The sequence below is a fragment of the Leptosomus discolor genome, chromosome 1 (assembly GCF_034619465.1).
Source record: "Leptosomus discolor isolate bLepDis1 chromosome 1, bLepDis1.hap2, whole genome shotgun sequence".
Classification (NCBI taxonomy): Eukaryota; Metazoa; Chordata; class Aves; order Leptosomiformes; family Leptosomidae; genus Leptosomus; species Leptosomus discolor.
Genome location: NC_141391.1, coordinates 8,379,360 through 8,393,061, shown reverse-complemented (window position 1 = coordinate 8,393,061; position 13,702 = coordinate 8,379,360). Strand labels below are relative to the sequence as shown.

Below are 13,702 nucleotides of genomic sequence, written 5' to 3'. Positions count from 1 at the left end.
GATACAAAGTCCTTTATGAAGAAAAGCGGAAGAAAAAGAAGACAAGTTTTGTGATCTTTTTTCCTTTTTCTCTTTTTTTTTTCGATGTAAAATGTACTTAATGAATATCATGAGGATCCTTATGCAGCACAGGACTGAACATGTACAATGCTATTTAAAAGGTATTTGTTAAGCTGGAGAATCTCTTTTAATTGTGATAGTATCTTTGGAAAGAGACTTTATAATTTTTCACAAAGAGAAAGCATAGAGAGCGCTTATCTCAGTGCAAGGAATCATTTAATCTGTGATAGTGAGGGGTAGTTTATTACAGTGGCGTAAGATCACAGTCTTTCAAGACACTGGGTAATTCATGAGCATACTGGTGTTTAAAAGTATAAAGTTGTCAGCTGCTCCTCAAAAGCTCTTGGCATCCCCTGAGAGCAGGACTGGAACAGGTTGGTGCATTACCATTGGAGGAAAGCTATGGGGACAGAAAAATCTTGCTTAAGTTCACTCTTCTTTTCTGGAGACATAAATATCCTTGAGGACTGATCACAGAACAATGCAAAACGTTGGGGTGAAGCTGAACCTGGAGAATGAATGTTAACAGGATGCAGATGGTGCGAAAATTAAGTCTGACAGAATAATGATCTGTGTCTCTGATGAAAAATGAGCAAGTGAAACATCAGTCAATCTACAGAATTATCTTGTCAAGAGATCTGGCTCTGCTGAGGCTCTTTTTTTTTAATGGCATTGCATAGTCTGAGCAGCAGGAGAGAAAGTTAGCTGCCGTTTCTAGACACTTTAAGCCCAAACCAAATGGAAATTAGAATAAAGGTGTAAATCCCATAGACTTGTCCCTAACCATAGCATTGTCTGCACACCCTCTTCTATAAAACACTGGAGACCAAAAGTGGATGGGAAGACTGGGCTTTGGATTATCGTGCTGAAAATTGTGCTTTGAAGCCCCTTTAGGCAATCTCTACTTGTTGTAAAAACACTGGTTGTTGTAACTTCTCTTTTTGCCACCAGCCTGTTGCCTGGTTTAGCCTTCTTCCAGAAGAACATGAAGTCAGTGTGAGAGAAGATGAACGTGTTTAATGAGCTGCATTTAGATAACATCACCACAAGCAGACTGGTCTTGTAACGGATGAGGCGGGGGGATCTGTAGAAAGTATCATGGAGGCAGTGTGTAGTCAGGAAGCCCTGAAAGAAACTGTAGGTGGGAGACAGTCCTTGGTATGGGACCAGGTTATGGAATGAGGAGGAGAAGAACATGGTTGGAGTAGGTGAAGAGGAAGCAGTTAGTGCAGAGGGAGCCCAGGGCTGCTGAGAATGGCTCAGCCTGTCTGGGAACCTCTGCTGAGGGGTGGCAAAGTAGTTCAAGGGTTGCCACTCTTTGCTCTGTGCTGACCCCCCTTTTTCCAGGCAAGTCTTTTCAGCATGCTGTACCCGCAATCTTGTCCCTTCTCTGTTCCCCCTTCAGTTAAGTGGTTCTTAAAATGGGGAGAGGAGCACAGATCAATTTCTGGGCGTACGGAGAGAAGAGGTAGTGTATCAGCCGTGATCTGAGGTGCCATGAAGCCTGGGGAATAGGACGGACCCTGTTGGTGTTGTGAGGCTGTACCACAGTTATTACATTGCGATGTGAGTGAAAAAGGACTTAGATCCACTTTTTCATTTGAAAAACAATCAGTGCTCCCTTCCGTATCTCCACTCTTCTCTTTCTCTCTGCCTTACTTTTCCTGAGCAAAATGTATGTTCAGTGGCTCTAACAATCAAGAGAAACTTCCATGGACATGAGGTAAAATCTCAGGCCCAATGAAGTTAACAGCAAAGCCTTATATTAATTTATGAAGGTCAGGCTTTCCCCTGTTGTCAGAGATGAATTAGATTTAAGTCTGTTGAAATTCCCTGATTTACCAGCAGAACCTCAAAGGAAGAGGTGGAGTTGGCCAAGAGAAAGAGGTTGACCTGGTGAAGGAAATTCAAGAGGATGTGTTTGCCTTTAATCTGGCATAAATTTATGCTGCTGCCACAAGGAACCAACCCCACCTTAAACAAAAAATGCCAAAGACAGGGAGGAGAATTATTTAGAATAATGAATACCAGGATGTAAATTGGAGGGGAAATAACACCAGCTATCATGAAGACCTCAGAAAGCAATATCCATTGGGCTGTAGGACAATCTCCCATGGACTATGCATTGTGACCTGGGGACATTTTTTCTGAGGAGCAATCCTCTTTTTTTAACTGTTTAGTTTATGGAATATTTATATCAATAAATGATACATTTTTGTTATATCGTTTATATCGGCTTTTATATGCCACTGCAAGGTAACTGTGAGATGCAGTCTCATGTTGCTGTGTCAGAGCTAGCAAGCCAGCACCCTTATCCTCTGATAACAGGGCATCCATTTCAGAAAGAGAAGAGAAAGCAATAGGCAGCATAAAGAGCTGTTTTGCATTTGCCAGAGACTTCCCAACAGGTCTGCACAGAGTGAAGGCTTCTGTGCTTTGATACTGTAATTCTTACCTTCCTTGGGTTTTGCTGCATTTTGTGTTTTGTTTCTGGAGAACTCCATGTGCGGATACACCATTCAGACATTTTAACAAGGCAAGCCACACACATCTTCACTATCTGATTGTGGAAAACCTGCTGTAAAAGCTGCTGGTATTGTCTGTATTTTACTGCAATTTATGGCAAAAGTTACATTTTTTTGTTAGGTGAATTTACTGAAACAGAGTATGCCAAGTTAGATTTAATTTATCTGAAAGCTGATTGCTCTGGTATTGTCAAAATAATGCTTATTTTCTTTGTCAAACTTTGTCCTAATCCTGTGTTCCTTCTTGGGGCTCCCTGCAGTGCGCTTTAAAAGTGAAGGTGTGGGTCTTGGAAGAATTTGCACACCGTAGGAAGGAAATATAATCAGGGTAGGACTTAATTTAACTTCCCAGGGATTTTTGATCCTACCTTAACCTCTGTGCTATCAAGTAAAACAGAATACATTATGTACTTAGCAGTGAAAACAGATAAGGGCTTCTTGGTCAACATCACCGAGCCACAGCACTGATTGCCCATCTCAACATGTTTCTCTTCGAAACCCTGTAATCTTCCAATTACTGAGATACTGCCAGGATCCAACATACAGACAGGTCTAGGACTGAGCCTCCAAAAAGACAGAGAAAAGTCAGGGCTGAGTTGGATTTTCCTACACCTAAAGTTGTTTTTGAATGGAGGGCTTCAAGCCCCTTGAGCATGATGAGTATAAATGCAGCAAAGGAAACTGAATTTGGGAAATGCCCACACTTACTTGTTGGTGGAATCTCTGAGTGGTGGTATCTTATGTCTCACCTCAAAGTCTGGTCTTGACCGATGTGCATCTGTAAATTTGCACATGGGTGGCAGAGTAGCTATGAACAGCCTGGTTTCTCCCTTTCCCTTCTGCACACCGGCAAGAAGGGAGCTCTGAGTGCTGAGGGTAAGCAGGAGTCAGACCTTGCTTGGCTTTTGCCCAGCCCTTGGCTCCAGAGGCTCAATCTTAACATAGACCTTCTTAGAGGTCCTCTTAAACACGACTATTGAAACACCACTGCTGAAAAGGACACTGGGAAAAATTGGTTTCTGAAGTTTTCAAAAAGATTTAACCACTGATTTATGCTATGACATGCCAGTTCTCTGGTTAAACCTGAGAATCCAGTCCTGAGAATCCAGTAAGGACAAGCAGCTCATGACAAGCCAAGATGCGTCTGTTTGCCTCCTCCCTTAATCCTAGACTGTGGATAACAGAGATTCCTTGGGGACTTGCTGTCAACACTCTGCATTTTCACGTTGCCACATAATGACCAGTAACAGTAGTTACTGAGCTGGTCTTTCTCCATTGACTGCCCTCTGCAGAGGAAGAAAGGATTATTTATTCTTTAGGTTGTTTCCTGACTAGCAGAACCAGTGAATCCAGGATTCCTTCTGTTTTCTGCCCACTGTCCCCTAACACTTCACATTTATTACAGCTTCTGTTCCCTTCCACATCCCTTTCATCCCTTCTCCATATCCACCTGTGCTCCACCATAGCTACCCGCACCAGCTTGTGCTTCTCCCGTTCTCTCACCTCGTCTTTGGGGTTGGACTAGATGATCTCCAGAGGTCCCTTCCAACCCCTACCATTCTGTGATTCTTTAGGGAGCAGCAGTCACAGCTTTGAGTGCTCTGCTTGCTGTCCCCTCTGGTTTCCTATATGCATTTTTGATCCTGCTCCATAACCATTCCCTTTTTTTCATTTGGTTTCCTCTACAGTGAGCTTTTTCCTCCTTTTCTCTGCCCTCTGCTTAGTCTTGCAGCCCAGGAAGACTCCAAGGTTTTGCTAGGGCTGGGCTTGTGAGGGCTCAGTAGGAACTAGGTGTGAAGTGGCACATGTTGCGTCTAGCTGCAAGCTATCTTTTTGGCCAAGTGTCAGAATAATTGTTAGAGGAAAGTGTATGCTCCCCTCCCCAGAGTGGTGGGGACATGAACTCCATTATCTTTCCCCAGTATCTCAACAGTGATTTCCATAAAAGGGTGTAGGAACAAACATCTTTGAGACCTTTGCCTTTCTGATAAATGTGCTTGCAATGAGCTAGCAGGTAAGTCAGGACACAGAGTGATTATATAAGCTCCCTTTTCCTGGGGAAAAAAAAAACTACTAAAATTAGTGCTGGGTGTTAATTACTTCGCAGACTAGGAGATGGATTCAAAAGCTTTGGTTTAGGCTCTGACCTGGACCTTCCTGCTGTGGCATGGGTTGGACTATGCCAAAGAACTGGGAGGGCTGCAGCTTGCACTGAAGTCTGTGTGCACTGCTCTCTGCATTTGGGAGCACTCACTCGTAGCTGCTCATTCAAATCTCTCTGATCTTTGGCAGTTTCCGACAGCTTAGCTGCTTTCTGTCCCTCAGGATCATGGAGATTTCCCTGCGTGGGTTTGGGGGTTTGGTGTGGGTAGCATATATTTCATTATTGTACCTTGGAGCCTGCATCTTCTGGCTCCCACACTGAATTTTGGTTTTCCTGCCTGAAATACAGAATGACAATTTAAGGACATTTATAATATTAATGCAATCATTCACCTTGAAGATTATTTGAAATTAAAACTCTTAGCATACTTAAATTATAGGATATTGCCTTATAAATCTAGATTTCATTAATAGTTGATTGTGCTTGGTTTCTATTATTTTTTCATCAGTTCTTAATGTTCGGCATCCTACAATTTACAAAGACAATTATCTAAACCAACAAAAGTTCTTGGCTTTTGTTATAAACAAATCTGCAAAAATAGCTGATGAATCACCACAGAGATTTTGTCCAATTTGATGGTTGTACTGTATTTAGACAAATCAGTGCATGCTAGCACATACTTTCTTTCCAAAGCCTGTAGCCCACAGGCATTTGTAATCTCAAGATCCCTAAAAGAGCCAAGCGTTTTCAAAGTTTATTTTGTTATTCTGAAGCCTCTTATCCTGTTCTGGCAGACACCTGTACCAAAAAAAATGAACAATAGGGGTGCAGCTGGTGGAAATGTCTCTAGAGGCTCATATTGCTCAACCTGTCAATTTTCTGTATGAGTCTTGAGAGTGTAAATAAATAAAACCAAACGTAGGGATTTACTGTAACCACATTTTACTGCATCTCTAGCACAGACTGGCCTTGCATCCAGAGCAGGTCCTCCAGCCTGTTCTTCTGGCACAAGAGTGACAATTTTCTGTGGTTAGTATGCAACGAAAGCCAAGGCCGCCAGCTGATCTCTCCCTCGCGTGTGTCCCTGTTGCAGCTGTGAACAGCCAAAATACCTACTGGTCATCTGGACTTGGGGCATAATTCAACCAAACTCCAAAGAGCACAGAGTGGCTTGCAGCAGCAGTCAGCATCCTTCCACCGTGACAAGCCAGCTTGTCTTTTTCTTTCCTGAGTGTGAAGATAGTTTTGCCAGCTGAACCTCAATGTTACTCTGAGATGGTCTTGCTCAAAGCTTTCCAAAGGCATCATGACTTAATGTAAAGCAGTGGCTGTGGTCACTGCAGAAGGTCGCCTCGTGCCGTGCCTGTCAGAGCCCTTTCCTGTGCATCCTCGTATCTCAGTGTAGGTTTCTGACCGCTGTCTCACAACTTTTTCATCACTGTTTAATGGCAGCCTCGTGCAGTCTCAGATGTTGGCAAAGATCTGACTCATCTCTTTTGTTTGTTGCTTTTTTAAGCAATGGCTTCCCATGGACTTCCTACCCGTTCTGAGGGAAGCCCAGGCCCTACTAAGTAAAAACATTCAAGGATTTTTATGTGGGCAGGATTTCTTCACCTTCAGGTTGTGAGTGGAAATGCCTAACCTTTGACCTGAGCATTTTTGTTCTGAGAATGAGCTTTTCCTATCTGGATGAAAACATTGAATCATGATGCCTGCCCCCCTGATGTAAGTATCATGAGTATGTTCATTTTCTTAATGCTAACCCACCCAAGTAGTCTTTATCCTCTCCTCGCTTGTGAAGCAAGTTCCCCTCATAGTACCTAGACTAGAAGTTAACAAGTGGAAAGAAAGTGAAACAAAAGCCTGAGTTTCGTTGGCCTATTCATGATTTAGTCTTGCAAATCCTTGCATGCTGGTACGGCAGCACACACGAGGAGCCGGACTCATTGCAAGCACCCTTTCTTGTGTTGGATGACAAGCAGAGTGTAAGTAACTGGAGGATCAGGGGCCTTAAGTACTATTCTAATCTTCTTCCCTTCATCAGTCCCTCTTCTCAGGAACAAGTAAGGCAAAGACTGGTAGTCCATTAAAGAAGATAACTGATGTTTCTTTTCTGAAATCAAATAAACAAGATTGATGGACTGATGACTGTGCAGAAAGCATGTGGACCTTGCAGTTGAGTTTTTTGTGTTTTCATGCTATATACTAAACCCTGAGCAAGCCTGACCATTGCAGTATCTGTAAATAATGGTTAATGCTGTGCAAATATATTCCTCCCTTATGAGCAAGTATCTTTTTCTTCAGAGAGTAGTCCTTTCGGAGGAGTGAGAGAGGAAAAGAAGGATGAAGCTGCAATGGTTGAGTGGGGTGTTTTCTGGTTTTCAGCTCCTGTCAACTCAGGAGCTTTTGAGATCCTTCTAGCAGTGTCTCTCTTCCTCCACAGGGACATAAATATACAAATATGGTCCTATCTCAGCTAGTAGGGGACATTCACGCAAAGAGTGGGTGTTCTTTTGCTTCATGCTAGTATACGTATCAGTGATCCAGCGCCCATCATCTGCTTTGCTCTTCCTTGGCTTTTGACCTGTGTGGTAAAGTAGGTGGATATAATTGCTGACTGTTATTCATGTATGGTAAGTGTCAAGAGGCAATTAATTGTATAGATGTAAACAGCTAACTGAAGTCATAGGAGTGCTACCCAAAACCACAGCACAGGACAAGGCTGTAAGAGGAGCACAGCTCTGGCCAAAGAAGCTTTACATGGAGCTTGATAAAGCAAAGGCATTGATGGCATTTGATTGCATTGGATTTCTGTTTAATTGCATGAGAGAGGCAGCAGTAGGCTAGAAAAGTGGGGCAAGACAGCACCAGGAGGGTTGCAAACACAGCACAGAAGCACTGATAATTACCAAGGAAAGCTATTAGGGAGAGGGAGGGACACTTTTGGGTAGAAGAGAAGTGAGGAGAGATTTGGAGCTGTGAGGAAACAAGTTGCATAATGTTTTTCACTCCCCTCTGTGTTTTGGGAAATGAAGCTTTGCACACTCTCTGTAAATAAATAGTGCTTTAGAGATAGCACTGCTGGCTCCATCATACACTGTTTCTTCTGATGGGAAATGGCTCACAAGGCAGCACTGCTAACCACAAAGGTCAGAAAGGGGAACACTACTTTGCCTTTTTGAAGAAGTATCTGCTCATTGAATGAAAGCATTAAAGAATTATTTTTGTTTCCTAATACCTGAGATGTGTTAAAACTTGTTCCTTCCCAAATGGCTAAAAGAAATGAAAGTTACTCTAAAAAGCCATCACCAGTGTCTGGCATTGCCTCCTCTGGGCATCAAGTGTGTCCTGTCTGCCTTGTCACTGAACTCTTTCTAAGATGAACCTAGCAATTCTGGGACTGTCTTCATTGTGGCTCTTTCAAAGTGCCATCAGGATGGCCAAGATCTAACCAGTACTGAGCACCATGGAAGGATCCTTCCCATGGCTTGCATGGTAGTGTGTAGCTTTATAATTCCTGAAGCACTTCCATGAACTCAGCCAGATCAAAATCTGAAAGGAAAAGAAAATGTCCCTGACTTAGGGATGAGAAAAGGCCTTGTCTGGTGTAGGTGAACATATCCAACCCCTTTGACAGATTGTGCAGTCCACTTTGGGCAGTGTGACTTGACTTGCTGAAAGCCAGATAGAAATACTGGCTCAGTGACAAATTAAGAAGCTGTAACACTCCTCAGAGTTTCCTGGAACCTTACAGACGTGCTCAGTGGCACAATAAAATCTAGCCTGACTTCCACCTTAACTAAAGGCAGCTGTAGTGAAACCTGCGACGTTAATGTACTGAATAGGAGACTGGAGCTCTGAAACCCTAATGAATGCAGGTTGGAGCACTCCCCACTCTGAATTACCCCCACAAAGGTAACAGCTCTCCGAAGGTTACTGTTTAGCCAGAAATAGTGGTACGGTGTGGCTTGACATTGTTGGGGCAGTTAATTTTTACTAAGCTCTGTTTCTTGTATTTTTATCCCCATGCATGTGTGTTTGGCTTCCAGCTAACTGTGTGCATAGCTGCTTCTCTGTGGGGGACAAAGATATACAATGACTTAAGCCCATGTAGAATGGCAAGATCCTGGGCCCAGGTGAGTCTTCTGGTCCAGTAAACCAGGGTGTGTGTTTGCCCCACACAGTGCCCATGTAATGTGACTTGATCAAAATGACTTACTGTTTTGGCGTTTTATTTTAATTGAATCATTTTTATTGAGTCCCAGGGAGACTAAAGGAAAATTGCCTCATTCTCTTTTTATTTTTCTGAAGCAATTTATCAAATGTAATCCCAAAAGAGATCGAGAAGGCAGGATGATAAAGGCAGCATCTGTTGCAGTCCCTCTTCAGAATGCTTAGGCTGCATCTTTTCCTCAGAAAAAAACAAGTTAATTCGCTTTATTGCTGCTTGGATGTTTCTTATTTACTACTGGTCCACATAGATCAACCTGTCCTTCTCAGTATTCAGAGCTCTACGTTGCTGTCCTCAAAGGCGGAAATAAGCTTTTGCTCCTGTTACCTCTCCTGTAAGCTGTGTACCCTTGAGAGAAATCTGGCTGTTAGTCTTCCCTGTTCACTCATAAGCAAACCTTCTCCTGAGTTCAGTTTGCAGAGCTTGTCTATTCCTTCTGCCTGCCTTGCAGAAGGGATTTTGGGAAAGATTAACCCTCTTCCAAAATTAGGCGTCTTATTTAAACAGGTAAGTTGGCCAGCTCATCTCTGTGGGTGACCATTATCATAGAATCATAGAATTGTAGAATCATAGAATGGTTTGGTTTGGAAAGGACCTTAAAGACCATCTAGGTCCAACCCCCCTGCCACGGGCAGGGACACCTTCCACTAGACCAGGTTGCTCAAAGCCCCATCCAACCTGGCCTTGAGCACTTCCAAGGAGGGGGGATCCATAACCTCTCTGGGCAACCTGTTCCAGTATCTCACCACCCTCACAGTGAAGAACTTCTTCCTAATATCTAATCTCAATCTATTCCCTTTCAGTTTGAAACCATTACCTCTCGTCCGATCACTATGCTCCCTGATAAAGAGTCCCTCCCCACCTTTCCTGTAGCCCCCTTAAATACTGGAAGTCTGCTAGAAAGTCTCCCCAGAGCCTTCTTTTCTTCAGGCTGAACAATCATCAGGGGAGAGAGCACAACTCTCCTGGGGACCATTCAAAATGAGGACTTATTTGTGACTCCTGAGTCTAAAGTCTGACATGCATTTGTTTCCTTTTACATCTTCTTAAAAACGCCGTGAGCTCACTGAACTGCCTGTCACAGTTGGTTGTTTCATACTCGCTCTACAAAGGGACTTCCAGCTCACCACTACCAGGATCCTCTTCTCATTGCTTGAACACCTGATGGAGTCCACAGTGCCTGGACCAGGTTCAGTAACATGCTTCAGCTGGGTGCCTAAAGGCATTGTAAACTTGTGTTTTATTGAAACTGGGTCCTTGGCTCTTGGATTTGGTGTTAGGGAAATATGAGGCTTGCTCAGGTATGTGCCCACTTCCCGATGTGGTTGCGTCAGTGAGAGAGGTCACTTTCCCCCTTCTGCTCCTGAAGGTTTCCGTCCCAAAGCTGGTAGTGCCATAAGCGTGTTAATTGTTAGTCTAAATTAAGCCGTCTGATGTTGCCTGGAGTAAAGTAAGGAGCAATTGTTCACCTGAATTACTCCATGCATGTGACAGCGGACATAAGCAGCTAGGACTAGAGGTCTGGTCCATGGCACGGCCTGGAGGGAGAGTTAATGTGTGTCACAGCCATTTTGTTGTCAGAAAAGGATCCATGGAAGTCAGTAGAGTCAATGGGAGGGTCTGCTTAACGTCAAATAAATGTATTTTCCTTAAGGAAAGGAACGGAAATTCTAAGGGGGGTGCCTCTCCATGCTTGGTTTTCAGTCACCAGCCTGGCTATCTATGCCAACCTAGTCCTTCCCCAGGCAAGACATGCCATGGTGATAGCTGTGAGAGCCCTTCTCCCACGCAACATGGTGAGGGCAGTCATCAGATTTTGGAACTCTCTCTTTTGCCAGATCCAGAGCTGGGGTTGGAAACCAGCCCACTGCCCTCCCAAGACAACAGTCAGAGTCAGGAGCTCTTCAGAGGCAGTGGGTGTCTGCCCTCTTCACTTTGTATGAAACAACTAGTAATTCATCAAGCTGCAGGGCCAGTGGTGGGTAGACAGTTGGGTTTCGGCTTTTCCTGCAAGCAGTAGATGTCTTTCAAAGGTTAAATAGCTGGTGGAGTCCCTTCAGCACTGAAGAGATATGAATGTATGAGACATGCAGCCAGACACTTAAGTAATAGTATCATGTATGGAAAATGTTACATTAAACAACAGCATTCTTTTTAAAAGCATGTCATAACTTGAAGTATCTGCAATGATGTTATTAATTTGTGCTTTTAATTCCTGCTTAACAGCTATTTTCTAAACGTAGATGGCAGCAGTACAGTACCCCTTTTTTATGAAGATTAACATCTGTGAATACTGCCTTTGAGATAGGCCATGTGTATGTGATTAGTTCCTTAGTTACTGGCCACAGTTTTAAACAATTATGCTGAATAAATGAACCATTACTTTCCTTTTCTTTTTTTTTTTTTTTCATTTCTGATCTTTCTGTGTGATTGCAACTTGATCAGTGTTGAAGTCAGCACTTTTGTTTTTCTTCTTTTCAAAGTAAAGTGTTTTTTCATTAGGATTCCCACAGTTAACTGTGGGAAGATATCTGCCCACCTAGAAGAGTCTTGTGAGAGAAGTCCTGTCTGTAGAGGGATAGCCCAATTATGTCTGATTATTCATCACTCATATGGGCTTACAATGGAAGTTTTTTTCAGTCTTCTCTAAAAATTAGGCTTTTTCTAGCTAATATTTCACATTAGAACCCCAAACCGTGAGCTGATCTGAACTTCTGGGGCTGAGCAGCAGTAGAGAGATGTAAGCAGCAAAAATGCATTTCCCCATTGTTCCAGCAGATACTAATCACTGATAACAACTCCTGCTTTTGTGAGCAGATAATAAGGCAAGGAAATGGGGTGCCTCCACCTACTAAGCAGAGTCATTGAGTTAGAGCCCTTGGTTTGTGCTGATTAGAGAGCACTGTGAGCAACATAAGCAATTTCCCGAGACAGATACGGAGGAGATTGTTTCTTTGGGGTTAGTGCTACCTAAAAGGAGCTTTAAAAAATCCCAAAATACCTGAGCAGAGATCAGTGAATGGAAATAATACTCTCCTGGGTATTGGAAGAATCCTTGCTAAGGATACTATTTTTGGTAATAACAGCAAAGAGGGGAAAAATAAGCCACAGGTCTAAAACATGTTTCAAGAATTCTGTCTTCCAGTTCCTAATTTTATTAAAAAGAAGGCTTTTTCATTTAAAGCTTGAAGACCTTGGTGCTGGGAAGTGATTAGCCTTAGTACGATCAGGTATGCTATTGTCTGTGCAAAGACTTCATTAGTGAGGTTTCATCCAAACATTTAATTTTCTGTTTCACTTCTCATAATTATTGATGTTTTTCATTTGGTGAGTGCGAGTGTCAAAAACTGGAGCCAGATATTCGGGGGGGGGGGGGAAATGGTGTTGCAAGGGCAGGTTTGGCTTGGTCAAAGCAAATGCCACGGCAAGTATTGATCTAATTGCATCCAGTTGGAGCTCTGTTGACTAGAGAGGGGACCCAAATTGTCTAGCTCTGCAATAGCCATCCACATCATTGACATTGGTAGCTGGGTGAGAAGGATCATGCTTTCACTGTTTGAACTGCCAGCAATAAGCTCCCCAGGAAAGAACGTGTAACAAGGTTTAAGGTAAAACCATCAGCCTCTCCCGCATTTATCAGAATTATTTTAACTAGAAAGCTCTTCCGCAGTAAAGCAGTTTGCTCCCTGAAGCAAAGATGTTTCGCAAGGGTGAAATGTGCAACACCAGTGGCTGTTGGCTGAAGTTGCCATTAAAGATCTTGAGCTTTGGGGTTTGTAATGAGAGCTAAACTTGTTATTAGCAGTCCCTTGAGGTCTCATTTCCATGCTAGTGAATAGCCTTCTTTTGTGCTCAGTAGCTCATTTCCCTGCATTTTTAAGTTTCACCTGTTTTATTTTATCTTGGAGTTATTAATTTTATGACAAGGCTTCTTTTTCTTATTTTTTTTCCTATTCTTAGGGGGTTGTTTATCACCATCCATGACAAAGGCCATATTGCAACAATGCTAAACTCTTGGCCTGAAGAAAATATTAAGGTATGTGGCATGTCATCTGTGAGCTGGGAAATTACAGGGAGTTGGGTGGAAAAAGGGATAGCGAATGGAACTGCTCAGCATTATTTACAGAATTGCCGATTTAAAAGGACAAGCTAAGAGATACTCCCTTCCTCGGAGAGTTTCCAGGCTAGTGGTTGGGCTTCAGAGCTCCTGTCATGTGTGTATGTGGTCAAGAAGATCTTTATCAAAGGTAGCAGGACCTTGGGCAATGAAAAGAGCATGCATGATAATAAATCTGTACAGAATAGCGGCCCTAGCAAAGAAGTAAGATGTGTGTGTTGAAGAACTCTGTGGCTAACTTGCAACTTGTTAGATGTACTAAAGCTCTTTAGGATATCTCTGTAACCGACTTGCTCATAGGACTGCTTCCCAAATCCAATGAGTCATGCAGCATCCAGAGCACTGGCAACTCCACAAATAATGTTTGATATCCAGCAGCTGAAATTATTACTGACACTCCACCCAAAAAGTGATCTTCTGAAGTGTTTTTCACTAGAGCTTGGGGCTGGGCAAGTCCCTGGCATGAAATAAAGTCAACACTTAAGACAGGTCTTGCCAGTCACCTCCTTCCATCAGTCTGAAAGTACGTGTGCCTGGGAATTTCCCTGGCTATTGACAGAGCTTCAGTCCCATATCAGTTAGCTGTTTCTTCCAGGAACAAAGGTTTGGCAGCTGAGGAAATCTTGCAAACATTTTCCATTTCTAAGGAAAGAAAAAAAGGAATT

At 43.0% G+C, this 13,702-nt stretch overlaps 1 protein-coding gene across 1 annotated transcript in view; it reads left to right on the top strand.

The window, feature by feature from the left end:
• Positions 1-13,702, top strand: part of ME3 (malic enzyme 3) — a 130,469-nt gene that overhangs the window by 77,023 nt on the left and 39,744 nt on the right. The window contains exon 4 of the mRNA XM_086481700.1: positions 12,881-12,956. Within this exon, the coding sequence (XP_086337826.1) occupies positions 12,881-12,956 (76 nt within the window). The remainder of the gene's footprint in view (positions 1-12,880; positions 12,957-13,702) is intronic.